Source organism: Chrysemys picta, chromosome 17, assembly GCF_011386835.1.
Source record: "Chrysemys picta bellii isolate R12L10 chromosome 17, ASM1138683v2, whole genome shotgun sequence".
NCBI classification, from domain to species: domain Eukaryota; kingdom Metazoa; phylum Chordata; order Testudines; family Emydidae; genus Chrysemys; species Chrysemys picta.
The window spans coordinates 21773100-21799704 of record NC_088807.1 but is presented as its reverse complement, the minus strand read 5'-3'; the positions used below and the strand labels follow the sequence as shown (position 1 = coordinate 21799704).

Here is a 26605-nt window from a genome sequence, read left to right as displayed (position 1 = left end):
TCGATGTTTATTGGTGTGAACTTCCAGCAAGCATGATTCCAGTTTCCTTCCTCAGTGTCCCCCTTCCCAGCTCTGACACCACAGAGCCATCCCTGTTCCCATTCCCTGTTCCCATTCCCCCCTTAGCAAAACATGATTCCAATTTCCCCACCCCCATTCCCTGTTCCCATTCCCCCCCTTACTTCCTGATTGACTACGGACTATATAGTAAAACTTGAGTTCTGCTTAGCTATACCTTAACCAATCATTTTACTGAAATTTAACTAACCAATCCTAACATACTGTAACATGGTTATTTAACCAATTATATCCCACCACCTTAATTGGTTTACACCCAGCAAAATTAACTATACGGCAGACAGAAACAATCACAGAACCAGACAGAGACTATGCAAATAAACATACAAAACAATACAGAAGTCAGGATTTCACAACTACATCTATACAGACATAAGGGTTTTCCAGCTTTGTCTATTGATAAGTGAGTTCTTATCAGACAGAAAACTATCAAACTTAATTTCCTTTTACATCTTCTAGGCTCTTTCCTTTCTCTGGAGGTGATAGGAATATCAGGACAGGATTGTATTCCTAACAGCCCCTTAGCACCTTATTGCCATGTGACCAGTTTGGAATGTGAGGATGCGACCATTCACTTCTCAGCCCATGGCTGCCTCTGCTGCTTTGCCAAAGGCCTTACTTAGCCTAAGATCAGAGCCTCAGATTGTCCCTTACACAGCCAGAGAGTGATTTTGATTCTTTCTTTTATACCTCTATAACTAGCTACGTGATAAGAATATACCTACATTCTTAAAGTCTAGGCCTTTACAGACAGGCCTGAATATCTATATCCTAACAAATACCAGGGAGGGAGAGAAATTATTTAAGCTCAGTACCAATGTGGACACAAGAACAAATGGATATAAACTGGCCATCAGGAAGTTTAGTATTGAAATTAGATGAAGGTTTCTAACCATCAGAGGAGTGAAGTTCTGGAACAGCCTTCCAAGGGGAGCAGTGGGGGCAAAAGACATATCTGGCTTCAAGACTAAGCTTGAGAAGTTTATGGAGGGGATGGTATGATGAGATTGGTCTTTGACTATTAGCGGTAAATGTGCCCAATGGCCTGTGATGGGATGTTAGATGGGGGGGATCTGAGTTACTGCAGAGAATTCTTTCCTGGTGTCTGGCTGGTGAGTCTTGCCCACATGCTCAGGGTTTAGCTGATCACCATATTTGGGGTCAGGAAGGAATTTTTCTCCAGGGCAGATTGGCAGAGACCTTTGGGGGGGGGGGTTCGCCTTCCTCTGCAGCGTGGGGCACGGGTCACTTGCTGGAAGATTCTCTGCATCTTGAAGTCTTTAAAGCATGTTTTGAGGACTTCAGTGGCTGAGACCCAGGTTTGTTACAGGAGTGGGTGGGTGAGATTCTGTGGCCTGCGTTGTGCAGGAGGTCAGACTAGATGATCATAATGGTCCCTTCTGACCATAAAGTCTATGAATCTATTATTCTAACTCCGAGGAGCCACAGGGTGGTTCCGGCTGCTACTGGGAGCGGCGCGGGGCAGGAGCAGACAGGGAGCCTGCCTGAGCCCCACTGCACCGACGACCAGGAGCCACTTGAAGTAAGCACCGCCAGGCCAGAGTCAGCACTCCTCACTCCCTCCTGCACCCCAACCCCCTGCCCCAGGCTGGTGAAAGTGAGAGAGGGTGGGGGAGAGCAAGCAACGGAGGGAGGGGGGATGGAGTGAGCAGGGCAGCGCCTCAGATAAGGGGCGGGGCCTTGGGGAAGGGGCAGGGTAAAGGTGTTTGGATTTGTGTGATTAGACAGGTGGCAACCCTATCTGGGGGAAGCTGGACCAATCAGTGGCCATGGCGGGAGGGGGGGGCTCTGAAGCTCCCAGCCCACCCACGGGGATAGCTAATTAGCAGCTCCACAAAGGCCCTGGAGATCCTTTTCCCTTCCCTAGTTGGGTTATTTTCTGCCCCACTGTCTCATTCCTCCTCTCCTAGCTCACTCTCCTGGCTTGCCATCGGATGCTGCAGTCGGGTGTGTGGCACCCACCCCACCTGCCCTGCCTAAGGAGAACGGACCCAATGCGGGGCCGGCCCTGCCCGGATTGTAACTGCCCAGGATCTGAGCCTCAGAGGTCGGGGTCACCTCACAGCCAACGCAACCGTTGGTCACTAATCCGCTTCCCGCTCCCACTACCATCCCCAGAAGCTGCATTTCACCCCCATTTCCATACTGTCTCTTCCCCACCTTCTGTCTGTCCATTTGCTCATGTGAGGGGAGTGTTGGCCCCTCACTGACACTTAGTGGGGTTTTTGGTTGGCCAGATCCCAGTGCCAAAGAATGGTACTGAGCTGAGATTTCCCAAGGACTTCAACCAAAACACACTGTTTTAGGTCAAATATAAAACAGGTTTATTAACTGCAGGAGAGATTTGAAGTGGTTATCAGAAGCAGGCGCAGAGATCAGAGTTGGTTACTTAAGAAACAAAAATATATTTGCAGTCTAAGTTCTACAAATGAAACAGGATTTGAATCAGGCCGTGTCTCCCCCTGAGAGATGGTACAAGCAGGTTACAGATCCTCAATACCCAGACTGGACTCCATCCCAGCCTGGGACCACCCTTCCCCAATTCAAAGTCTTTGTCCTCCACATGTTCCTCCAGGTGTTGAGTTGTGGGGAAGAGAAGCCCAGAGATTATGTCCCTTCCTCTCTTTTATATTTTCTTCCAGTTTGCTGGAAAGATCTTTTCTGTGACGCGGGGATCAGGGATGCCCCATTGGTCCAGCAATCTCCATTGTACACAGTCTCTGGGATAGTGGATTCTTTCCTTGATGGGTGTTGATGAGCGATTAACAGTGTCTGCCTGATCCTCTGTTGCAGTTGAAGGGTTAGCTGTGGGCATCTGCCAACCTCGCAACATATTTCACTAGCACACAGAGCGATGCTTCATAACGTCCCACACAATGATAGCACATACAATGCAACAGGACATGTATGTCCAAGGAGGGGAGGGATAGCTCAGTGGTTTGAGCATTGGCCTGTTAAACCCAAGGTTATGAGTTCAATCCTTGAGGGAGCCACTTAGGGATGTGGGGCAAAATCAGTAGTTGGTCCTGCTACTGAAGGCAGGGGGCTGGACTCGATGACCTTTCAGGATCCCTTCCAGTTCTATGACATAGGTATAGCTCCATATATATATCAAGACTTTAAAATGATGCCACACAAGGCAACTTTGTACCCAACCGATCATAATTCTATCATAGAGGTCAATAGCAGGGCTCCATGGTGCTACTTTGAGGTACAGATTGTCACTCTGTGATATCAGCCTGGTGTGACCAGGGCCTGGGAAAGAGACCTGGAACACATGAGAAACAGACTGTGAACTTCTTTTCCCGTGCAGAGGCGGCTGTTTGTGGTGTCCCCGTGCCCACAGGATGGGTGACTTGTTTCCTGTAACCTTCCCCATTTTTACTTATTTTTTTATAAACAGTTGCTGTTTAATAAATTGTATGTGCTCTGAACTCTATGTACTGATCAGTGAACCAGGGAAGCAGCTGGTGCAAAGAGAGTGCCCCGGAGTGGGGAACCCTCACCCCTGTCCTAAGTGACCATGGCAAGACTGGGGATCAAGCCTGCAGGGATCCGGGGCCCAGCCTTGTGGGGGGTTAGGAGGACTCTGCTGCATGGGAGAGAGGAAGGGGAGCCCTCGAGGTCAGGCAGGCCTCTGGGTAAAGGGAGTGGGAGTGAGGACTCAGATACTTTCACTAGCCAATCCCACCGGGGCGTGTATAAGAAAGGAAAGTTCCCCACAATAGCAGGACCATTCCCCCGCTTACACTAGGAGCGGGGACAGCGGCTGGCCTGCCCGTCCGTCCGGAGAGTGAAATGAACCGGTTCCTCCCCAAAGCCTGGCTGGTCTGGAAACAAGCGGCTCTGCTCCGGTGACTCCCGAAGGAGCGAGACTTGGAGCCAATTTGACTCCGGCTGTTGGCCGCAGTTGCTCAGCCCCCGTTTCAATAGACAGGCTGGGTTTGATTCCTTGTCCGTGGGGTTAACCCGAAAGCTTTGCCTTTGAACGGCTGCTGCTGGGGGTTTGCCCAGGAGCCGAGTTGAACCAGGGACTCGGTTTGAAATGAGCCCCTGCCCTAGGCCTGTGTAACGCTGGGGAAGGAGAGAGTTTCCAACCCCCCTGAGCCCTCTGGGCCTGTGAGATGCTCTGGAAAGAGTAGGGTGACCAAATGTCCCAATTTTGGGAGGGGGGGGTTGTCTTATATAGGTGCCTATTACCCCCCACCCTCTGTCCCGATTTTTCACACTTGCTGTCTGGTCATCCTAGCAAAGAGCAGCAGGGCTACGGGAGTTTGCGGGGGCAGGCCAAGGTCGGGGCGGGGGAGGGATTAGATGGGAGACGGGCTGAGATTGGGAAGGAAGTGCAGAAAGGAATTTGAGGGGAGACAGAAAGGGGGTGGGTGGGTGGGTGCTGGAGGGGCGACAGGACGGCTGTTTGAGGGGAGACGGGAGAGGGGGAGGAGGTGGAAGAGGAATGGGGTTGAGCAGGATGGGGGAATGGGGATTGGCTCCCCCCTCACAGAGTTTGGGTCGGTGGATGGGGTGTGTGGAGGGATTTGTTTTTCACCCAAAACTCCAGCTGTGGCATCTCTGGCCAGCTTGGGGGAGGTGGGGAGCCAGGGGCAACCGATGCCCCCCCAGTGTCCCCCACAGCGATGGGGAAGATTCACCCTTAAATTCTCACGGGGGGGAACCCAGGCACCCCTCAACCGTGGAGGGCAACTTCCATTGTCCCTGTTTCCCCACCATTACCCTGCCCCCCAGCTCCTACCCCTCATCCCCCACCCCCCAATTTTCCCCCACATTCTCCCTCACCCCATATTCCACTGCCTGGCGCCAAGCCCACTGGGGACAATGCAAGAGCTCCTGTTGGGGTGGGAAGCTGAGAAGCTAAGTCAGCCTGACAGGGATTTGGGTCCTGGGAGTCAAGGCCATTTCCAACCTGAATCTTCGCTTCACTGAGCCACGCCTCTGGTGAATCCTGCAGCTAAGTTTGGCTACAGACACAAGTCCTGCCTCTCTGGCCCAGGACATGGCCTCAGAGCCGATGAGCACACAGCACCAACTAAAAAACACAGGCTCCTTTTGGGCAGGTGCCGCTGTGATTTCGAGAATTCCATGTGCCGCGAGGAGTGGGACGTACACGTCTCTGAGCGCTACTCTCTGCAGAAGAGCCACCCTCGTTTCATTAGTTCTCAGCTGATTTTCAGCAGCCCAGTTACCCAGTTTCACCCCAACCCCCCAGTGACTCACACAGTGAGGGCAGCTTCACTTGCCCTCCGGTGCTTTCTCCAGCTCAGGATCCAGGCAGACGAGGTGATAGGCACGAGGACAAGTGTCCCACAGGATAATCTCCCCTCCCTGCTGGCAGACTTTGCCGTAATCCTGGTGGTCGGTTTCATATCCATCCCCTTCTTCAGCTAAGAACAAGGGACACACGGGACAGACAGAGAAGCAGCAGCCACCACCTACAGTCCTCAGCTTAAACCTCTCCAACGCTTCATCAGTGATCTACAACCCCTCGTGGACAATGATCCCTCGCTTTCACAGACCTTGGGAGGCAGGCCAGTCCTCGCCCACGGACAACCTGCCAACCTGAAGCATATTCTCACCAGCAACCACACACCGCACCATAACAACTCTAACTCAGGAACCAACCCATGCAACAAACCTCGATGCCAACTCCGCCCACATATCTACACCAGCAACACCATCACAGGACCTAACCAGATCAGCTACAACATCACCGGTTCATTCACCTGCACGTCCACCAATGTGATATATGCCATCATGTGCCAGCAATGCCCCTCTGCTATGTACATTGGCCAAAGTGGACAGTCACTACGTAAAAGAATAAATGGACACAAGTCAGATATCAGGAATGGCAATATACAAAAACCTGTAGGAGAACACTTCAACCTCCCTGGCCACACAATAGCAGATGTAAAGGTGGCCATCTTACAGCAAAAAAACTTCAGGACCAGACTTCAAAGAGAAACTACTCAGCTTCAGATCATTTGCAAATTTGACACCATCAGATCAGGATTAAACAAAGACTGAATGGCTAGCCAACTACAGAAGCAGTTTCTCCTCCCTTGGTGTTCACACCTCAACTGCTAGCAGAGGACCTCACCCTCCCTGATTGAACTAACTTCGTTATCTCCAGACTGATTCTTGCCTGCATATTTATACCTGCCCCTGGAAATTTCCATTACATGCGTCTGACAAAGTGGGTATTCACCCACAAAAGCTTATGCTCCAATACATCTGTTAGTCTTAAAGGTGCCACAGGACACTCTGTTGCTTTTTACAGATCCAGACTAACACGGCTACCACTCTGATACATAGCCATCACATGCTTTCCCAGGAGGAAACGAGACAATTTCTCTTGTAAAAGGATTAATTATATTTAAGGAAACAAAGAGAACATTCCACCTTAGTCCCCGTCGATTACATTCCCCTGCCTCTCTGTCCCTCAGCATCAGTTTATCTGGGTCTTTGCACCCAGCATCCTCTCACTTCTGTCTCTCTTTCTCTCTCCACACTGTATCCTCCTTTGGCTTCCTTTAGGCTCTCAATGGAGAATGCCAGAACCTGGAGAGATTGCAAAGGAGATCAGAACCCGGCCCTGCCCCCAGTGCAGTCAGGGCTGACTACGGATTGACCCCGGGGGGGGCTGAGATCAGAACCCGGCCCTGCCCCCAGTGCAGTCAGGGCTGACTACGGATTGACCCCGGGGGGGGCTGAGATCAGAACCCGGCCCTGCCCCCAGTGCAGTCAGGGCTAGGGTTATCATACATCCGGATTTTCCCGGACATATCCGGCTTTTTGGGCCTCAAATCCCCGTCTGGGGGAAATCCCAAAAAGCCGGACATGTCCGGGAAAATAGGGAGCTAGGGCCCGGCGGTGCGGGGCCAGCGCGGTGCTCGGCAGGGGCTGGGGCCGGGGGCACGGGGCCGTTACGGTGCTGGGCCGCCTCGGGAGCTGGGCCGGGGACGCGGGCACTTGGCCGGGGCCGGGGCCGGGACCGGGGTCGGCGCAGTGCTCGGCCGGGGCTGGGGCCGGGAGCGCGGGGCCGGCGCGGTGCTGGGCTGGGGCCGGCTGGGGGCCGGCGCGGGCACTTGGCCGGGGGCCGGGGCTGGGACGGTGCTTGGCCGGGGCTGGGGCCGGGGGCGCGGGGTCGGCATGGTACTGGGCCGGGGGCCGGCGCGGTGCTGGGCTGGGCCGGGAGCGTGGGCACTTGGCAGGGGGCCGGCGCGGTGCTCGCCTGGGGGCTGGCATGGTGCTCGGCCAGGGGTGTGGGCACTTGGCCGGGGGCCGGGGCCCCAGCCAGGCGGGAGACGCCGAGTCCAGAGCCTCTTGGAGAGAGCCGCTCGGCCAGGGGGGCCGGACTGAGCCGCGCCACGCCGCTCCCCGCCCCAGCTTACCTGCTGCCTCCCTGTTTCAGGGGAGGGGGGAGGAGCAGTGGGCGGAGCGTTCATGGGGAGGGGGCGGAGTTGGGGAGGGGCTGGGGGCGGGGCGGATTTGGGGCGGGGCCGGGGCCCCATGGAGTGTCCTCCTTTTTAAAAATTAAAATATGGTAACCCTAAATAATAATAAAGCCAATACAGAACAATTCTGTGTTAAACAAAGTTCTATAAAATTAAGGGAAAGTTTAAAAACAGATTTGGCAAGGGAAGGAAACTGTTTCTGTGCTTGTGTCATTTAAATGAAGATTGTTCAAAGGAGAATTTTAATTCAGGCAAAGTCAGCAATAGTTCCCAGTGTGACCCTGCACAGCAGTTCCTGCTAAACCAGCAAACTCTGATTCTCCTTCCCCACCTGATGGAGATAAAACGCAATTGGCCTCTAGGTCCGGTCGGCTTCTCCTTGCCCTGGCCCAGACACCCCCCCATGGGCTCCTTGCAGATGGATCCGCGCCGTTCCCCTGCTGAGGGGTGGGGGGGCCCCGTGTCTCTTGTGTCACTAGCCCAGCTCTCTCAATCTTGGATTTAGGGGAAAAGCATCCAGGACACTTTCCCTGCAGGCCCCTGTATCAGTCTTGTCACTGGGGCCGGGCTGTGTGGACAGGGCGCAGTGACCAGCCTGTCTCCTTCTGCCTGCAGAGCCCAAACCCAGCATCTCCCTGTACCCCAGTGTGGAGGTCGCCCTGGGGAGAGCCGTGACCGTCTGGTGTGAGTGTCGGTGTCTCGGAGCGAGGGTCCTTCTGAGTAAAGTTGGAGACCCGGCTGCACGGCGCTCGATGGACTTAACGTGGGGGACGTGGCTGAGTTTCCCATCCTCAACATGAGCTAGAGAGACACAGGGATCTACAGCTGCCAATATAGCACCAAGTGGGACCCGCCCGTCCCCGCTCCCAGCCCCACACCCAGCTGGGCCTTCAGGGGCTCCTGGCCCCAGTGGGACGCTCAGAGCCAGGCTCTGCCCTGAGCCCTGGGCCCAGCAGAGGGGAAGCCTGCAAGGGGACCGGGAAGGGTCACTGGAGGTTCCCCAGCCAAGGGAGAGCAGCAGCCGCTGGAGGTTCTGGGCTGAGGGCGGGGGGAACTTGGCTCAGCCATCGACCCCTGTGAGCTCTGCCCTGGGCTCTGAGCTGTGCAGAACCACTGCCCCGGGGATGGGCTGGGGAAGAGACACGGGGCCTTTCACCTCTAGGGGGCTGGCTCTAATCTGTGTCCTTTTCTCTAACCACTAGACTCCACCCCTGGTGCCCCAATCAGAGCTAGGAGAGAACCCAGGAGTCCTAGCTCCAGGGCCCCCCCCCCCAACAATACCTCCGAGAACTGGGGTATATAAACAGGGTAGATGCCGGGCATCAGGTTTACAGAGTTTCACTGGCAGTAGCAGAAACAGGAAGTGAGCGCCGGCTCTGGGCAGACTTCCTCTTTCGCGGATTTTACGGCTGTTCCTTTAACAACTCAGGATCTACATTTACCCATTTCTCGCACCCTCACGGGGGCCAGAAACCACCACTCTCCCAGGCCCCAGTCCTGTCTCTGTGCCACGTCACTTGGCTAAAAATAGATTCTGCAGCAACACTACCTGGGAAGGAGATTGGCCAGGTCCCTCCACCCTCATGCTCCAGGGCAGGCGCTGGGCCCAACCGGGTCAGGAAGGAATCTCTGTCCCACTTCATGGGAGAGGGATGCTACTTTAGGGAGCGGGGAGGAGAGAGAGCCCTCCTCTACTCTGAGCTGCTGCTCCAGGGAGGCTAGACGGGCCTTTTGGAAAAAGTCAGGGCAGCTGGGCACCTCTTGAGGCCTCCTGAGATTGCCTCATTCCCAGCTAGTCCCCGGACTGGGCAGCTCCCATGTGGGGCTCGGAGGTGATGGGGAGCGGGCTGGGCAGCTGCAGGAGGGGATGTGGTTTGCTGTGCATTGCAGGGAGCTGGCTTTGCTCTGACCACAGTAGATTTGGCCTGGAGATTGCAGAGAAACCATCTGATGGGGCGGAAAGGGGCCGAGTGCATCACGGGCTTCCTGGGGTTGCAGCCCCCAGCGCAGTTCCTCATTCCGCTTGCACTCGGGCCTCAGGCTGGGTGGAGCTCGGCACTGGGGTGTTAGTGGCAGCGCTGAGGGGCCCCCACTGCCCCATCATGGCGTCTGCTCTCACCGTCCTCCTCCTCGGTGAGTATCGGAGACAGCCAGGGCGTGTGCCCATAAGGTGGGATCTGAGACCAGGACGTGTGTCCATAAGGTGGGATCTGAGACCAGGGCTTGTGTCCATTGGGGGGATGTGGGACCAGGGTGTAGGATCCAGGTGCTCTGGGATCTGGTCCTTAACACCAATTTCCTTTTCAGGCTGCTCTCTGGCCGGGCAGAGCTGGGTGTTGGGAGGTGAGTATCAGTCTGTGGGGAGGATATTAACATCAGGAAGGGGCCGGGATCCGGTGGAGGAAGAGAAACTGAGCCCTGAACCTTCCCCAAAACTCAACCCAAACTCCCCCTGTGAGCTCAGACCCGGCCCCGTTCTTTTGTGCCCCCCCCCATCCCCCACGCATGGAGTAACTAGGAGTCGAATCTGGCTCCCGGGGTCTGACGAAGCAGAGAGGAACCGTCCCCTGGTTCAATGTCCTGGTTCAATGAGCCCCCCCAAGGCCAAATGACGGATGGACTGAATTGAGGTGGGGGAAGTGAGGGGCTGTGTCTCCCTTGTTTAACTCCTGTCTCTTGTTCAAAGCAGGGCGAGAATTTCCCAAACCCCCCATCTCGGTGAGCCCCAGCAGGGTGGTGGCGCTCGCGGGAAACGTCACCATCCGCTGTGAGGGTTTGTACCCGGGCATGGAGTTCTTTCTGCATAAAGCTGGACACCCGAACCCGCAGGTGCGGACGGTGCCTGATGGGACCGTGGCTGAATTTCCCATCGCCAGTGTCAGCCGGGAAGATGGAGGGAGCTACACCTGCGACTATCGCTCCAAAACGGATCAGAGTCGCTCATCGCATCCCAGTGACTCCATTGAGATCATTGTAGGAGGTGAGGGAGGGGCCCGGCTCAGTGCCCGGCTCCCAGTCCCCCACCTAGCCAGCCCCACATGGGGTCTCTGCACCAATGGGATGCTCAGAGCCAGGCTCTGCCCTGAGCCCTGACCCCGCAGAGGGGATGCCCGGCCGGGGAGCAGGGACGGAGTCACTGGGGGGTTCTCCAGCCAGTGGGGAGAAGCAGCAACTGGAGACTCAGGGCTGAGGGAGGGGGGATCCCTGCCCCCAGGGGGAGCTGCAGAGTGGGGGGGCCTTTCTCAAGTAACACATCAGTTACGGGGTGATGGGCGGAGCTGAAACTTATAAACCTCAGTGTATAGTAGAGACTTGCACAGTCCCCTACAAGTCAGGGGTGGTGCTCTGCATAGAACCCAGGAGTCCTGGCCCCCATCCCCCTGCTCTCCCCACTAGACCTCACTCCCCTCCCAGAGCCAGGGAGAGAACCCAGGAATCCTGGCCCCAAGCCAGCCCCTCCGCTGCTCTAACCACTACCTCCCACTCCCCCCCAGAGCCAGGGACAGAACCCAGGAGTCCTGGCTCCCAGCCCCCTCCCAGCAGAGAAGCCAGGGAGTGAAGGGACCCTGGAGACTGTCCTGGCCTGTCACCCACGAGGGAGCAGAGTTCTGGGCCCCCAGGGGCTGGGGTTGCTCCGTGTCTCATGCTGTTAGCCCAGGGCTCAGAGGAAACTCTGGCCCCTGTGGAAAGGCATCCAGGAGCCCGTCCCCAGGGCCGCCGGGTCTGACCCACCCCTGAGGCCACGTGGTGAGGACGGGCCCCAGGACTGAGTGATGGGGCCTGCGTCTCACGGCCTGTCTGCTTCCCACTGCAGAGCCCAGCTTCCCCAAACCCAGCATCTACCTAAGACCCAGCGGGGGGGTCTCCCTGGGGGGAAACGTGAGCGTCTGGTGTCGGGGGCAGCGCCGGGGCATGCGGTTCGTGCTGAATAAAGAGCGACGCCATTTCCCACCTGTGGATACGGACGAGTTTGAGGTTGTGTTTCCCATCAGCAACGTGAGCTGGGAGCACGGCGGGAGCTACAGCTGCTCCTATCACAGCAGATCTAAGCTGTTCAACGTGTCGTACCCCAGCGACCCCGTGGAGCTGGTGGTGAGAGGTGAGGGGCCCGGCTCGGCGTCCCCATTCCCAGCCCCACCCCCAGCCAGACCCTCACGGGGGCTCGGGGCCAATGAGATACTCAGAGCCAGGCTCTGCCCTGAGCCCTGATCCAGCAGAGGGGACGCCCGGCCAGGGAGCGGGGAGAGAGTTACTGGAGGGTTCCCCAGCCACGGGGGAGCAGCAGCCCCTGGAGACTCGGGGCAGGGAGGCGACTTTAACGCTGCCCCTTGTGCGTAGGAACCGAGAGTCACTATTTAATCCCGCGATCCCATCCCCCCCCCATTCTCCAGGCCCTGCCCCAGGCCGGAGCTGAATGAGGCAGGGGCTGCAGGAGAAGCGGTGGCTTGGTGGACACGGTGCTGGTCTGGGACCCAGGAGATCTGGCCCAGCTCCTGGCGCAGCCACAGACAGTGTGTGATGGGAGCACGTCGCAGTTTTCAAAAGTGTCCTTCATAGTGGGGGCCTCAATCTTGGGGGATCTCAGGTCGAGCGCCCACAAACCCAGATGCCCACAGTTAGTGGAGAGCTCTGCAAACGCTGGCCTCAATAGCACTGGATCCCTTGTGTTGCGGGTGCATGTAGGGCCCCCGCCATGATCAGGGCCCTGTTGTGCCAGGCGCTGCATAAACACAGAGTGAAGAGACAGTCCCTGCCCCTGGGAGCTCACTGAGGAAAGTGACTATGTCTGTGCCTCAGTTTCCCTCTGTGTAGAATGGGGATAAAGACCCCTGTCTGCCTCCCAGGGGGCTGACTCCCTTCCTGTGTGGAGCTCGGGCCCTGCGGTGCCGGGAGCCAGAGACAAGCCCGTGACTCGGGCATATGAGGATCCCTAGAACTAGGGAGCTGCGGCTCGGTGTCTGTGGGGCTGGGAGCCCAGCTCGCAGGGCCGGGATTCTGGGTGGGGGAAACTCTGGGATCTGGGAGAGAATCCCTGCCCGGGGCCCCTGGATCTGTGCATGACTGCAGCCGGCCGGGGAGGAGGGGTCTGGGTGGGTGTCCGCCCGGGACTGACTCTCACAGCCTGTCTCCTGTGCGCAGATCCCAACTTACCCAGACCCTCCATCTCTCTGAGCCCCACTGGGGTCACTGCCCCAGGGGCAGACGCCACCATCCGGTGTCAGGGGCAGCGCCGGGACGTGACGTTCTTCCTGCACAAGGCTGGAGACCTGAACCCGCCGCGATACATGGACCCTGCTGGGGATGGGGCCGAGTTCCGCATCCCCACCGTGGGCCGGCAGCACGGAGGGAACTACAGCTGCAGCTACCGGAACCGATCAGAGCCCTTCGTCTCCTCAGAGCCCAGCGACCCCTTGCAGCTGGTGGTAGCAGGTGAGGGGCCCGGCTCCACGTCCCCGCTCCCAACCCCACACCCAGCCGGACCCTCGCGGGGGGCTCCATGCTGATGGGATGCTCAGAGCCAGGCTGTGTCCTGAGCTCTGGGCCCAGCAGAGGGACGCCCGGCTGCGGAGCGGAGACGGCACAGGTGACCGGTATAATATGGAGCTGCTGCTGAGAGACGCTGGGCTGGTGTCGGGGGCTGGGGGCTGCTCAGGCCTAGCACAGGGCTGGGGTCGCTCGGCATAGCATGGCTGGGGCTCAGGTCAGTTGGCTAATGGGGCTGACCCGGGACTGGGTCCGGACTGGGGTTGCTCTGGTGGCAGGGGTTGGGCTCGGGGTTCTAGCTGGCCTGGGGGCAGGGAAGGGGGCCCCCTCAGCCAGTTAAACAGGCTCATTCTGCTCAAGGAGCCGCTTCCATGGGGAGACACAAAGGGCTGGGGCTGGGTGGGGAGAATGGCTGGTGTTACTAGGGGTATGTGGGGCCCAGACACCGGGAGAGAGACACCAGCAGCCAGCGAGGTAGAAACCTGCACCAGCAATGCAGGGATCCTGCGAGCGGGAGCCAGTGGAAAGGGACCCGGTGGCCTAGTTGTGTCATCGAAGGGGCCAGGCAGAGAACGGCAGGGAGAAAGTCCCGCTGAGAAGGGACAGAGATGGCAGGAACAGGAGGAGGCAGACAGAGGACAGACAGAGGCATGAGGGGGAAAGTTAGAGGAAGAACCAGGCTGTGAAACACAAAGAAAAAAGAGTCTCTAAGTTACAAAGCAATTGTTAGAAAACCGCAGGAGAAGTAAAGCGCGAATGAAATGTGACAGAAACCAGCTGTGAGCAAAGAGAAACGGGCTGAAGAAATGAGGAGGAAGTGAGCTGTAGTGAAAGTAAAACTAATAGTGCGGACAAAACGTCTGCCCAGCACCTCAGGGGCAGCGACAGGAGGAAAGAAATTGTCCGAGAGCAAAGGGGCTGTAAAAAAAGCAGTGGAGGGACAGTAGTTCAGTTGAGAAGCCGACCCATTGCCTGGAGAAATAGCTGCAGGTATCTGAGCTGGAACTCAGAGCAGCAAACAGAGACGGCGCAAGGGGATGGCTCAAGACACAACAAACCAGCCTAAGAACAGAGAAGCCGCGAAGGGACCGTAGAGCGGTGGGTTCTGGCCTAGTGCCTTGGACGTTCTAACGCCAGATCCTGGTGCTCCAGGAATGTAAATTGTTGCCCAGGAAGTGGGTTGAATTCAGCCAATGTCAGTTACTGGCCAGGCGAGCTCAGCAATAGTTCCCAGCGTGACCCTACCCAGCAGTTCCTGCTACACCAGCGAACTCTGATTCACTTGTGATCATTCCCCACTCAACTGATTTCTCCTTCCCCAGCTGATGGAGATAAAACGCAATTGGCCTCTAGGTCCCCTCGGCCTCTCCTTGCCCTGTCCCAGCCACCCCTCCATGGGCTCCTTGCAGATGGATCCGCGCCATTGCCCTGCTGAGGGGTGGGGGACCCCGTGTCTCTTGTGTCACTAGCCCAGCTCTCTCGGTCTTGGATTCGAGGGAAAAGCATCCAGGAGACTCTCCCTGCAGGCCCCTGTATCGGCCTCATCACTGGGGCCGGGCTGTGGGGACGGGGCGCAGTGACCGTGCCAGGGTCTGTGTTCTCCCAGTGTTCATGGCCTGGTGCTGCTTCCCAGGTGGACCTGTATCAAACGCAGCATCGGTTCTGACCTGCAGCATCATCGCTGGGGTGAGCGCGGCGGCTGTCGGCCTCCTCCTCCTCCTGGCCTTTATCTGCTACAGAAGAACCCGAGGAAGTGAGTGCCCCGCCCAGCGAGGGAAGGGTTAAACCCACCACTGGGAGGGGTCATGGCTTGGATGGGAGACAGGGAAGGAAACCCAGGGGGTGGGGCAGGGGCCCAGCAGGGGGCGCTCTTCCCTGGCAGTGAGAGCTGGTCCCAAAGCCCCTGGGCAGCACTAGAGGGCGCTGGGCTGCAAAGGGTATGGGCTCAGCAGGGGGCACGGTGCTGCAGGGGGTGGGGCAGAGGGCTCACTAGGGGGCACGGTGCTGCAGGGGGTGGGGCAGAGGGCTCACTAGGGGGCACTGTGGTGCAGGGGGTGGGGCAGAGGGCTCACTAGGGGGTGCTGTGCTGCAGGGGGTGGGGCAGAGGGCTCACTAGGGGGCGCTGTGGTGCAGGGCGCTGGGCTCAGTCTGTCTCTAGGGTATCCAGGTTCAGCAGCTGGAGGGTGAGGTGCTCCCCAGGCAGAGCGGCGCGGGGGGGGGGCTCTCTCCTGGGACCCCCATCCCAGATGCCCTGTAGGGCTGAGGGGCAGGACTGGTACACGGGATCTGGGTCGACTCATGGACGATTCTGCTTTGTGTCTTCACAGGGAAAGGACCAGCCCCGAGACAGAGCAGGTGAGACCCCAGCTCCGCTCCCCACCCCCGATCTACCTGCCCCAGGACACAGGACTCCTGGGTTCTCTCCCCGGCTCAGAGAAGCGACTAGGATCTAATGGTTAGATCAAGAGGTCTGGGAGGCAGAACTCCTGGGTTCTCTCCCTAGCTCTGGGAAGGGAGTGGGGTCTAATGGTTAGATTGGAATCGGCTGGGAGCCAGGACTCCTGGGTTCTCTCTCTGGCTCTGGGAGGGGAGTGAGGCCTAATGGATAGATGAGGGGGGCTGGGAGCCAGGACTCCTGGGTTCTGTGACTATCTCTCTCTCTTTCTCCCCATAGGGAGTCCGAGGCTGCAGCCACAGTCTGTAAGTCACACATGAGGGGGCAGCCATGGAGCAGGGGGGAGGGGCGGGTGCCCCTGGCAGGGGCCACATCCTGTGGGGGGGGCATGCTGATGTGGGGTGCAGCCTTGATTCACTGTGTGCCTTTGGGGGTGCCCCTGCCCCCCTTTGTGCCTCAGTTTCCCCCGCTGCACCATGGGGCTTGTGACCCTGCCCCACCCCAGTATGCCGGGGGGCAGGCAGGCCAGTCTGCAAACGGCTCAGATGTGGGATGGGGGCCTGGGCCCGGGGCCCTGATCTGGGCCCAGCCGCTCACTGATCTGGGTGTCTCTATTCCACAGACGCCCTTGTGGCTGAAGGGAAGCAGATGGATGTCCTGGTAAGTGCCCCCCACTCCTCCACCACCCCCAGCACCAGTACAGCATCCAGCCTCCCCCACACACACACCATCCAGCCCTGCACAGGTCCCACTAGAGCCATGTTCAGACGCCGGCCCCCCCGACTCTGCCTGCCCCCCCCGTTCCCCCTCAGGGCAGACACCGGATCTGGGGATCAACAACGGGCTCCCCCCTGAGAGGGGCGGGAGACCCAGAGCACAGAGAATAAGAGCCTGACCCTGCACCCCCCAAACTCACCTTGACCCCCTCAAAACATCCTCCAAACGTTTGCATTTGGCTGAGATTTGGGGAGGGTCGGCGGAATTCCATGGGGGGCAGGTGCCGGGGGAGAGGAGGGGGAATTTCCCTGATCTCTGCCCCATGGGGCTTTGTGGGCTGGAGTCGGGGGGGGGAAGGGGGTGTTGCTGGATTCTCTGCTGGGGGGAAGAGCAGCTCTCCGGAGCTGGACAGGACAGAGCGTGTCAGAGCAACTGTGCATGGGGTGGGGTTTGGGGGGCACTGCCAGGGCCGGCTCTGGCTTTTTTGCCGCCCTAGGCAAAAAAGCCACCCGCCCCCCCCCAGCCCCCACCCCCAGCGTGGCAGGGGAGGGTGCTGAGCCCGGCCGTGGGCCCACAATCCCCGACCGGCCGGAACACCGGGGGGGCACTGAGCCCAGTCACGGCCCCACTCTCGGACCGGAGCGCCCCGCTGCGCCGCCCCCCTCCAGGCGCTGCCCCAAGCACATGCTTGGTGGGCTGGTGCCTGGAGCCAGCCCGGGGCATCGCTGCCCCCTGGTGTCTGGGATCAGAACTGTCTGGTGTGTGTGTTGGCGCGCACACACACACACACACACACACACACTCCGGTGTCTCTCTCCCCTCCCAGCCCCAGGAGACCGACCCCGGCGCCGAGGGACTCACCTACGCCAAGCTGGATGGCCAGGTGCTGCAGGCCAAGCGGGGGGGCCCGGCCCCTGCCCCCGAGCCCGTCCTGTATGCCACCATCAACGTGAGCAAGGGCCTGACGGGTACACCCCCCAGGGTGCAGAAGCGCCCCCCACCCACCCCCATGGCGTGAACCCAGGGGCAGGGCCGGCTTTAGGAAGTGCGGGGCCCAATTCGAACAGTTTCGACGGGGCCCCAGCAGGGATGACTAAAAAAAAAGCCACTTAAAAAGAACCCTTTCATTTCTTCCATGTATTATTTACTCTCCATGACTATATAAATAATAACAAAATTATTTATTAATTAGCTGATTTTCACTTTCATATTAGGAAAATAATTCACGTTTTGATAGTTGTACAAACTGATTTTCTTCAATAATGTTTATTTTATTAAAATTTATAAAATATTTCCTTAATATAAAATTGTGCCCTCCCCCCCACACACACCCCAGCGCCTCCCAGCCCACGGAAACAAACTCTGCTTCCTCAGTGCCGCCCCGCCGAAACAGCTGTGGGCCAAAAAAGAAGAAAAGGAAGGTTTGGGGAGGGGGGTGACATAGGGTGACCAGATCACAGCAGTAAAATAGGACCCGACCCCTCCCCGCTCGGCCCCACCATCACACCCCTCTTCACCCCCTAGCCCCCCGCTGGCTTGCTGTGTCCCTCCTAGTCAGTCGCCCACCCACCACTTGCCTCCTTTCACCTTCTCCCTCCCCTGCCAGAAACCCCCATGCCCGCCCCTAGAACCCCTGCTGGCTCACTGCTTGCCTCTTTGCCCACCTGCCGCTTGCCCACCCGCTCGCGGCTCGCCCCCCCCAAGTATAAAGCCTCATTCAAAGACCCAGGGGTCACTATATTACTGCACCAGTGCACTTGAAGATAAATCTCTGCATTATGCATTGTTGTATAACTTTTCTATGACTTTGTATTGAACTTGGTAATGTTATAGCTGGCCCCTAAGGTAGTATAATTAAGGTAAAAGAAAAATGTCTTTTTGCTAGAAGTAGAATAAGTTCTTCCCCCACTTTGTAATCAATTGCCCTGTTGAATGAATGAGGTGTGAATGAGGAAGGTGTGGAAGGCAGGCACTTCCAGACAGCTGCAATCCTTGGAGAGGGGCTGGGAGCCAGCCAAGGAGAGCTTTGCCCAGGGCTGAGTGGGACAGAGTTTGGGTGCAGGCTCCAGGCTGGGGAACAGTGTGGGGTGCAGGATGGGTGGAGGGGTGCAGGCTCTGGGAGGGAGTGCGGAGGGGTGGGTTCAGGCTCCGGGCTGGGGCACAGTGTGGGGTGCAGGATGGGTGGAGGGGTGCAGGCTCTGGGAGGGAGTGCGGAGGGGTGGGTTCAGGCTCCGGGCTGGGGCACAGTGTGGGGTGCAGGATGGGTGGAGGGGTGCAGGCTCTGGGAGGGAGTGTGGAGGGGTGGGTGCAGGCTCCGGGCTGGGGCACGGTGTGGGGTGCAGGATAGGTGGAGGGGTGCAGGCTCTGGGAGGGAGTGCGGAGGGGTGGGTGCAGGCTCTGGGACAGAGTTTGGGGGCCGGAGAGGGGGTGGTGGGTGCTGGGGGGGGAGGGGACTGCCATCACATGTGGCTTCCATCCTCCCCTGCTGCCCCTCATCATAGCCTCGGTGGGGGATGGGGCTGCCCCTTGCCCAGTGTTTGCAGGAGTGGTGGCTGGGGGGAAACCCAGTCAAACTCTGGTTTTACTCTTTCATTGATGGGTCACTTTAACCCCTTACAAGCCCCTTCCTGCCTCTCACCCCCCTTTTCTACTGGGCTTGTTTGATCTTTTCGGTGGAGCCAGATGAAAACCACAAACCCCAGCGAGAGCAACAGGCTGGAAGACTAGACTGAACCCACCACCCACCCAGTCTAGTCCATCCCAGAGCCCAGGACTGAGGGCAAATGTCCCCCCACCCCCGGGCCACCTGCTTCCACTCCTGGCCTCTCCTAGTGCCGCCAGAGATTCTGTGTGGCTGAATCGGATGGGATTTCAACCGGACACACACCCCCCCTCGCTAAATTCACCCCTGTTTTGCGATCGCTCTGCACCAAGAGCACCTTCCTTCCCTGCCCTAGAGCTGCTGGATGGCTAGAAAGCTGAGCTGCGTGTTTGATCGATCCGGAATATTATCGTGCCCCCCCTCCAAAAAAAAACCTTCATGTCCACACAGCTTTGGGGGGGGGATATTCCTCCCCCCAAGCCGGTCTATTTTATTGTTGCAGGGCAAACAAAGGAGCCAGAGTTTAATGGAAATATTCAGCCCCTACAGTGGTCTTGCAGCAGGGGAAGCAGAGTTGATGGAAAGGGAACTGGTTTGGATAGGAGCCCCCCGTCCCCCTCCTTTGCAAAATAATTTGGGGAGGGGAATCAGATCACTCCGTGCCTCAGTTTCCCCTCTCTCGGGGGAGAAGGGAGAGATAAAAGTCTCCGCCTGCCGTGTTGCAGACCTTTCGCATTCTCCCCTCTTGATGTATTTGATTTCCTCCTCCAAACCTCCCTGTCTCTCTCACCTGGAATTCACAGCACTAAGTACCGGCTCGGGGCTTTCTTCCTGGGTTACATGATCCCGAGTTTAGTTTTGAAACAGACGCAGGCAGGCACAACTCACCCTCAAACAGCAACACCACCGAAAACCACAAAACCAACCCAATATTACACACCTAGGGGGAGTCACGGGGTCAAACTCTCACCGACTGAAGCCCCAGCAGCTGCTAAGGTGAGTGAGGTCCACACTGCAGAGATTCCTGTCTCCCACCGGACCGGAAGCCCCCTAGGGGTCTTCTCCAGGTGAGTGCTGGGGGGAGGGGAGGGGAAGGCTGCAAAGCACACCTGCCTTCTCCTCCCCTCCCCCCTCCTGACCTGCAACAGTCCCCATTGCCTCTGCCTCAGCTCCCCCCCCCCCACGGCCAGCGTCTCTCGTTGCCTAGCAGCAACAGCTGCTGCTTCCCGGAGAGCCCCAGAGCTTTGCTTTAGGCAGGGACGCTGCGCGGGGCCCTCTTAGGGCCGGGGCCCAATTCAGGGGAATCGGTGGAATCGGCCTAAAGCCGGCCCTGCTCCAGAGTCCATACATGGTCCCTGAGGGCCAGGAGCTCCTTGCACCGAATGCACACATACGCCCCCCGCCCACGGGACAGGTAATCATACATGCTACACTCAGTGCAATAAACTGGATACCCCCCCTCTGCAGCTGGGCTTCTGCCTGCATTTTCTCCTAGTTCATGAAGAAGACCAGACCCCGTGGTCGCCTGGCTCTCAGCCAGATGCACGTTCCTCAAGGCTGCAGGGTAGGTTTAGGGTGACAAGCTGTGAGCTGTATGATGCTTCGCAAGGTTGACAGTCCCTGGGTTTCTTTCATTTTGCAAAGCCCTCTGCTTACTTTGACCGCACTAGATTTCACCTGCAGATTAGAGACAACGTGTGATGGATATTACAGGGTTGCTGCCGGGGAATCAGGTTTACGCTGAGTTTCACTGGCAGGAGCAGAATCAGCAAGCGAGCACCTGTTCTGCTCACACTTCCCCTTTTCATGCATTTTTCGGCTGCTGCTTTAGCAACTTAGGATCTAAATTTATCCCTCCCCATCCCATTATGGGGGACCAGAAACCACAACTCCCCCACCCCTCTGTCCCGTCTCTGTCTCACACCACTGCGCTAAGAATAGCGTCTGCAGCGACGCTACCTGCGAAGGAGGTTGGCCAGGCCCCTCCACCCTGTTCCCTATCAGCTCTGTGTTCTTGGGGAACCAGGGCGCAGTACCCAGCCTGTCTGACTCACCAAAGACCCCGCCCGCCCCCCGCAGCCTCTGCTTGCACCAAAGCCGATCAGACGACAGACTTACAAACACCAATGGAAAGGCCGTGGGAGACCCACCAAAACCCCTGGGACAAGGGAGACAGGATAAGGAAACTCCCCTGGCCTCATCTGCATGGGAGATGGGACAAGGAGGCATCTCCATCAGCTACAGACTGGAGACCAGAGATTCCAAGGCAAGAACCGCAGGGAACTCTGGGACCAGCGAAGCAGGGAAGCAGTGCATGATGGGGGATCTCTTCTCCAGATGTTAATGAGCCCACGCCTGCCCACCCGCAGCTCAGCAGTTATCAGACCAATTCTAGTAATAAATCCTTGATTGGTATCCAAAATACTAAAGCTCCCTAATTGCACTGTGAGCTCCCTCCAAGGAGCACCGTCCATGGCCAGGAATGACCAGCTCCTGTTGTGTAGCCTGAACAAAACAACTTTGGTCTTTTCCCTTGAGCCATCAATTTACCCACAAACACACCTAGTGTCTCCCCTGAACCATTGTTCTTGCCCTACAAAAACCCCTTCCCACACTCAAGTCAGTGCTCTGATGCCTGGACCCAAAATCTCCATCAGTTCCATTGGGACGTCATCTTCTCCTGACTGATCGTGCTGGGGGCTCTGTCTGTCTCCAGCACTCCGGACCCTCAGCTACCACCACCACCTGGGACCCCCGATCGAGTCAAGCTTCACGGAGTGGTGAGAACCCATCTCTCTCTCTCTCTCTCTCTAGGTGTAGCCTTCTGACCCTGACGTGTGTGATCAGTTCTAGTTTTCTAAACCTTTTATAATCAACTTGAAGTTAGATTTAATATTATAACTGTTTTGTTTGTTTGGCTCCCCTATGGTGATGTGAGGAAGTGGGGAATTTTCTTGTGTTTTCCTTGTTTTTCCAGATCGGAGAGGGAACTTGGGACCCCAGCCAAAGGCCTGGATGATGGATACCCCAGCGACTGGAGACCTGACGCCTGACGACCCAGCTCAGGAATCGCAGCCGGTTCTGGACGGTGGGAGGACAATAGGCTGCGACAAGAGGACCCCAGTGATCTAACCAGGTGGTTCCAGCCAGAGAGGCCAGAGGAGGGCGGAGAGGAGAGGCGGCCCAGATGACCTTGTTTACGACCCTGTTTACCTGGAGAGAAGACGTGGACAGAGGCGGGACTTGGGACCAGTGATATCAGATGTCCATCTGGGAAGCAGGGGGGCTCTGGGCTGGAGAGGGGGAGCAGGCAGAGCCCACTTGGATGCAGAGAGCCTGGGGTGTGCTGGGCTGAGGGAGGCCAGGCCTGAGGCCCTGAGAGTTTCCTGTGCTGGGTTCAACTCTCAATAACCCTCCTGTTTTACACTGGCTGAGAGTGGCACCGGTCTAGAGAACAGGGTTGCATTATTCCCTCTGGGAGTGGAGGCCTGGGAGATCCAGAGCGAGGGGACTCCCTGAGGGGGCCCACTGCAAGAGACAGACGTGCTAAGGCTCAGAGAGGTGCCATCCCAGGAGGTGGAGGGGCTTAACCCCCGCGAGAGAGTGGACCCCCGAGAAGGGCTGTCTCACTGAAGGGGGTTTCCCCATGGACCGTACGGGGCCAAGAGTGGGCGCGATCTGTGAGTCCATGACAGGTTATTATCTGGTGTAGTAAGTAAAGGCCCTGAGGCTTGAACTAAAGTAATGGTCAAGACTTTGCTAGCATAAAAGCAAAGTTAAGCTGTGAGCAAGAGGCAGGCCCTGCTCACAGAAGCTGGCAAGGAAAGGGCTGATGTTGCATAGTTACAGTATAAACATGGTACCAAGACACACTATACTGGAACAGGCCGACCCATCCCAATGACAGGGGCAAAAGGGTAAAATGATGGATAGAGTTGTTTTGATCGAACCAACAGGTACAAGGTGCGAGGCGGCACCTTACTGCATAGAGGGGTTGTACCTTGCTACGTAGAGGGGTTGCACCTCAATACGTCAGGAGTGATGTGTAACTTGTTTGTACCTGTGTATGAAAATGTATCCCTGGGGTGGTGTCTTTGTCCGGCTGAGGGGGCAGTGGAAAGTCCCGCCACTGAGCTGAGTCCATTGCCAAGCGGCACTTTCTAGCAGTATGCCCGGTAGACTAAGTAATCTACGGGGAACTGAAATTGTGTCAGGGTCGCAATAAACCTGGCCGAGGTGCCTTTGTACCTTCCTAGACTCTGTGGTTATTGGGGGTTCTCGTCGGGTTTGCTGTGTCAGCTATCTGCAGAGCTGGGGCAGCACACAGAGGGAACACACGCACGCAGCTGAGTGATATCAACAGGAGAAAGCAGAAGCACCACACCGGTAGCCTCTCACAACATCTGGCAATAAATAACTTTTGTGGTTAAGCTGGTTGCTTCTCTCTCTCTCTCTCTCCCCGTTGAGGGTGTTTTTTGGCTTCCCCATTAGCTCTGCAGCAACACTCCTCATACCTAAGCTACAGATCCCGGCAGCGCCCAAAACTCCTGTGGGGTTTGCTCATCACTTGGGTTACTACCAGAAAAACTGTAACGGGAAAGTGGGGACAGGGACGTGCTGAACCTGGGACATAAGTGTGGCAGTTTGGAAGTGTTGTTTGACCCAGTCTGCTGAGTCCTGCAGTTCCTCATTCCCCTCACACTCGGGCCTCAGGCGGGTGGAGCTGGGTTCTAGGGCATTGGTGGCAGCGGTGAGGGGTCCCCACTGCCCCGTCATGGCATCTGCTCTCACCATCCTCCTCCTCAGTGAGTATCGGAGACAGCCAAGGCATGTGCTCATAATGGGGGATCTGAGACCAGGGTGTGTGCCCATGGGGGGGGGGGGTCTGGCTGATCTGATACCAGGGTGTAGGACCCAGTCATTCTAGGATCTGGTCCGTAACAATCCGTCTCCTTTCCAAACTTCTGGCTGGCCGGGTGGAGCGGAGTGTGAGTAAAGGATGGGGGTTGGAGAAGGGACGGGAGAGAGGAAAAGAGGAGCTGAGCCCTGAGCCTTCACCCGAAAACTCAGTTCAACCTCCTTGCTTTGACCCCGGGGGGCTGAGATCAGAACCCGGCACTGCCCCCAGTGCAGTCAGGGCTGACTCCGGATTGACCCCATGGGGCTGAGATCAGAACACAGCCCATAGGTTTCTTGTAGATGCAGTGAGGTGCCTGCAGGGTCTATTTATACTCAGGGCTCTGCTTTAGGGCCGGGGCTGTTTCTCACTGCATGTTTGTGCAGCACCAAGCACCTCTGATCCCAACCCCCACCCCCTGCTCTAATCACTAGGCCCCACTCTCCTCCCGGAGCCAGGGAGAGAACCCAGGAGTCCTGGTGTCCAGCATCCCCTTCTGTAACCTACTAGACCCCACTCCCCTAGTTCTGGCTCCCAGCCCCCTTCATTCTAACCCACAAGACCCCACTCTCCTCCTGGAGCTGGGGATATTACTCCAGATCTCAGTCCTTTGCTGTAGCCACTAGCCGGCCAATTCTCTAAGGCCCTGAGCCAGGCTGACACTGCCTGGGTGGCCGTGTGGCCTAGTGGGGAGAGCGCTGGGACTGGGACTCAGGACAGCTGGCTGCCATTCCTGGTATGGTTGTCATTTCCTGGGGGACCTTGGCCGAGTCCCTGCCCGCCTCTTTGCCTCAGTTTCCCCCCCTGTAAAATGGGGCTGATGCCCTGCCCCCCTCTGCGAAGTGCTGTGAGATCTGCGGGTGCGAGGCGCTGGGGAGGAGCTGGGCATTGTACCAGACACAATCTGGCCCAATCCGGTGCCGCCAGCCTGAGAGCGGTGGGTTTCCAGCCCCTGCCAGAGACGCAGGAGCTACTGGTGGCTGCTGGGTACAAGACAGCGGCTGTGAGGGCCTGTGGGTCTGATCTGGGGGGTGGGGGGACGATACTGGCTGGATGGGACCATGGATCTGATCCCATGGGGCAGGGATGAGGAGGGGGACACCGGGCTGGGGGACCCATTAAGTAGATAGACGGGTACAGAGGGGTGCTCTGGATTTAGGTTCTTGGAAGTTTTGGGCGTAGCTCCCAGGAATCTCGAGGATCTCGGAGAGGTTCCTCTGGCTGGTTTTCTCCCAGGGACCCCGTCTCTGGGACCGTGCGGAGAGGACGGGACGCAGTGACTGTGCCGGGGTCTGTCTCACGGCCTGTCTCCTTCTCACTGCTGAGCTCAGCTCCCCCAAACCCTCCATCTCCCTGAGTCCCAGCAGGTGGGTGACCCTGGGGGAGCTGTGACCATCCGGTGTCCGGGTCGGCACCAGAACATGAGGTTCCTTCTGTACAAAGATGGGAACCCGAATGTGCTGGAGGACACGGACCCCGCTGGGGACGTCGCTGAGTTTCCCATCTGCAATGTGAACCAGAGAACCTGAGGAAGCTCCCGCTGCCAATACAGCACCCAATTGGACCCGCCCATCTGGTCGCATCCCAGTGACTCTGTGGAGCTGGTGGTAGCAGGCGAGCGGCCCGGCTTGGTGTCCCCGCTCCCAGCCCCACCCCCAGTCAGTCTCTGCACTGATGGTACGTTCAGCGCCAGGCTCTGCCCTGAGCCCTGGGACTCAGCAGAGGGGACGCCCAGCCTGTGACTGGGGACGGAGTCACTGAGGGTTCCCCGCCTGGGGGAGCAGCAGCCGCTGGAGATTCGGGGCCGAGGGAGGGGGGAATCCCTGCTCCCAGGGGAGCTGCAAAGCAGGGGCCTTTCCACGGGGGATGCTCCCCCAGTTGCCCCAGGTCTGGTGACACACAGAGGAGTCGGGGCCCAGGGGCTGCCCAGCCGGCCCCGCCCCCAGCCTGTGACTGCATTCCAGGGCTGGCTGTGTGATGCCCACCGGGGCTGGGGGCTGTCGGGTTAAAGAGCAGTGGGAGCTGCACATGTTGGCTGCTCAGAAACAGCCTGGGAACAACAGCTGTGGGGAGAACCCCAAGGATTCCCGGGCAGCGGCAGTGTGGGGAGCTCGAGCCCGGGATGGTATTTTTTTTTCTGGTAGGAGAAAGAAAACAGCAGGGGACAGCAGCTCCCCTTCCCCCACCCCTTCCTCCTCCACGTCCCCGCGCACCCCGGACCCTCCTGGCAGAAATGTCTGATAGAGTTTGGAGGGAGGCTGCCCAGTGCTGCAAGAGACACACCAGCAGCCAGCGAGGTAACAACCAGCACCAGAAATGCAGGGCCCCAGCGAGTGGGAGCCAGTGGAAAGGGACCTGGTGGCTGAGTTGTGTCATCGAAGGGGCCAGGCACGGAGCTGTCAGGGAGAAAGTCCCCTTCAGAAGGGACAGAGATGGCAGGATCAGGAGGAGGCAGACAGAGGAAAGACAGAGGCATGAGGGGGAAAGTTAAAGGAAGAACCGGGCAGTGAAACACGAAGAAAAAAGAGTCTCTAAGTACCTAAGCCATTGTTAGAAAACTGCAAGAGAAGTAAAACACGAAAGAAACATGACAGAAACCAGCTGTGAGCAAAGAGAAACGGGCTGGAGAAATGAGGAGGAAGTGAGCTGGAGCGAAAGTAAAGCAAATAGTGCGGACAAAACGTCCGCAGGACCGCACAGCACCTTGAGGTGCAGCAACAGAAATATCGGGACTGTCCCTATAAAAGCGGGACATCTGGTCACTCTGCTCAGAACAGCAAACAAAGATGCCACAAGAGGATGGCTCAAGACAGAATGAACCATCCTAAGAAATTTGCCTGCAAAGTCAGGACGTACAGAAGCTGAAAACAGAGAAACCGCGAAGGGAACCTAGAGCAGTGGGGTTCTGGTCTAGTTCACTTTACTTTCTAACTCTACAT

At 57.6% G+C, this 26605-nt stretch overlaps 1 protein-coding gene and 1 long non-coding RNA gene across 2 annotated transcripts in view; both read left to right on the top strand.

Annotated features, from left to right (window-relative positions):
- The first annotated feature begins 8839 nt into the window (after positions 1-8839).
- Positions 8840-26605, top strand: part of LOC112061468 (immunoglobulin superfamily member 1-like) — a 32091-nt gene continuing 14325 nt past the window's right edge. Inside the window, exons 1-3 of the mRNA XM_065570962.1 lie at positions 8840-9704; positions 9879-9914; positions 10258-10551. Coding sequence (XP_065427034.1) covers positions 9389-9704; positions 9879-9914; positions 10258-10551 — 646 coding nt within the window. The 5' untranslated portion in view covers positions 8840-9388. The remainder of the gene's footprint in view (positions 9705-9878; positions 9915-10257; positions 10552-26605) is intronic.
- LOC135976380 (uncharacterized) lies at positions 15383-17456 on the top strand. The gene is made up of 4 exons (XR_010593524.1): positions 15383-15410; positions 15730-15755; positions 16073-16110; positions 16994-17456. It is a non-coding gene; the product is annotated as an uncharacterized LOC135976380 (long non-coding RNA).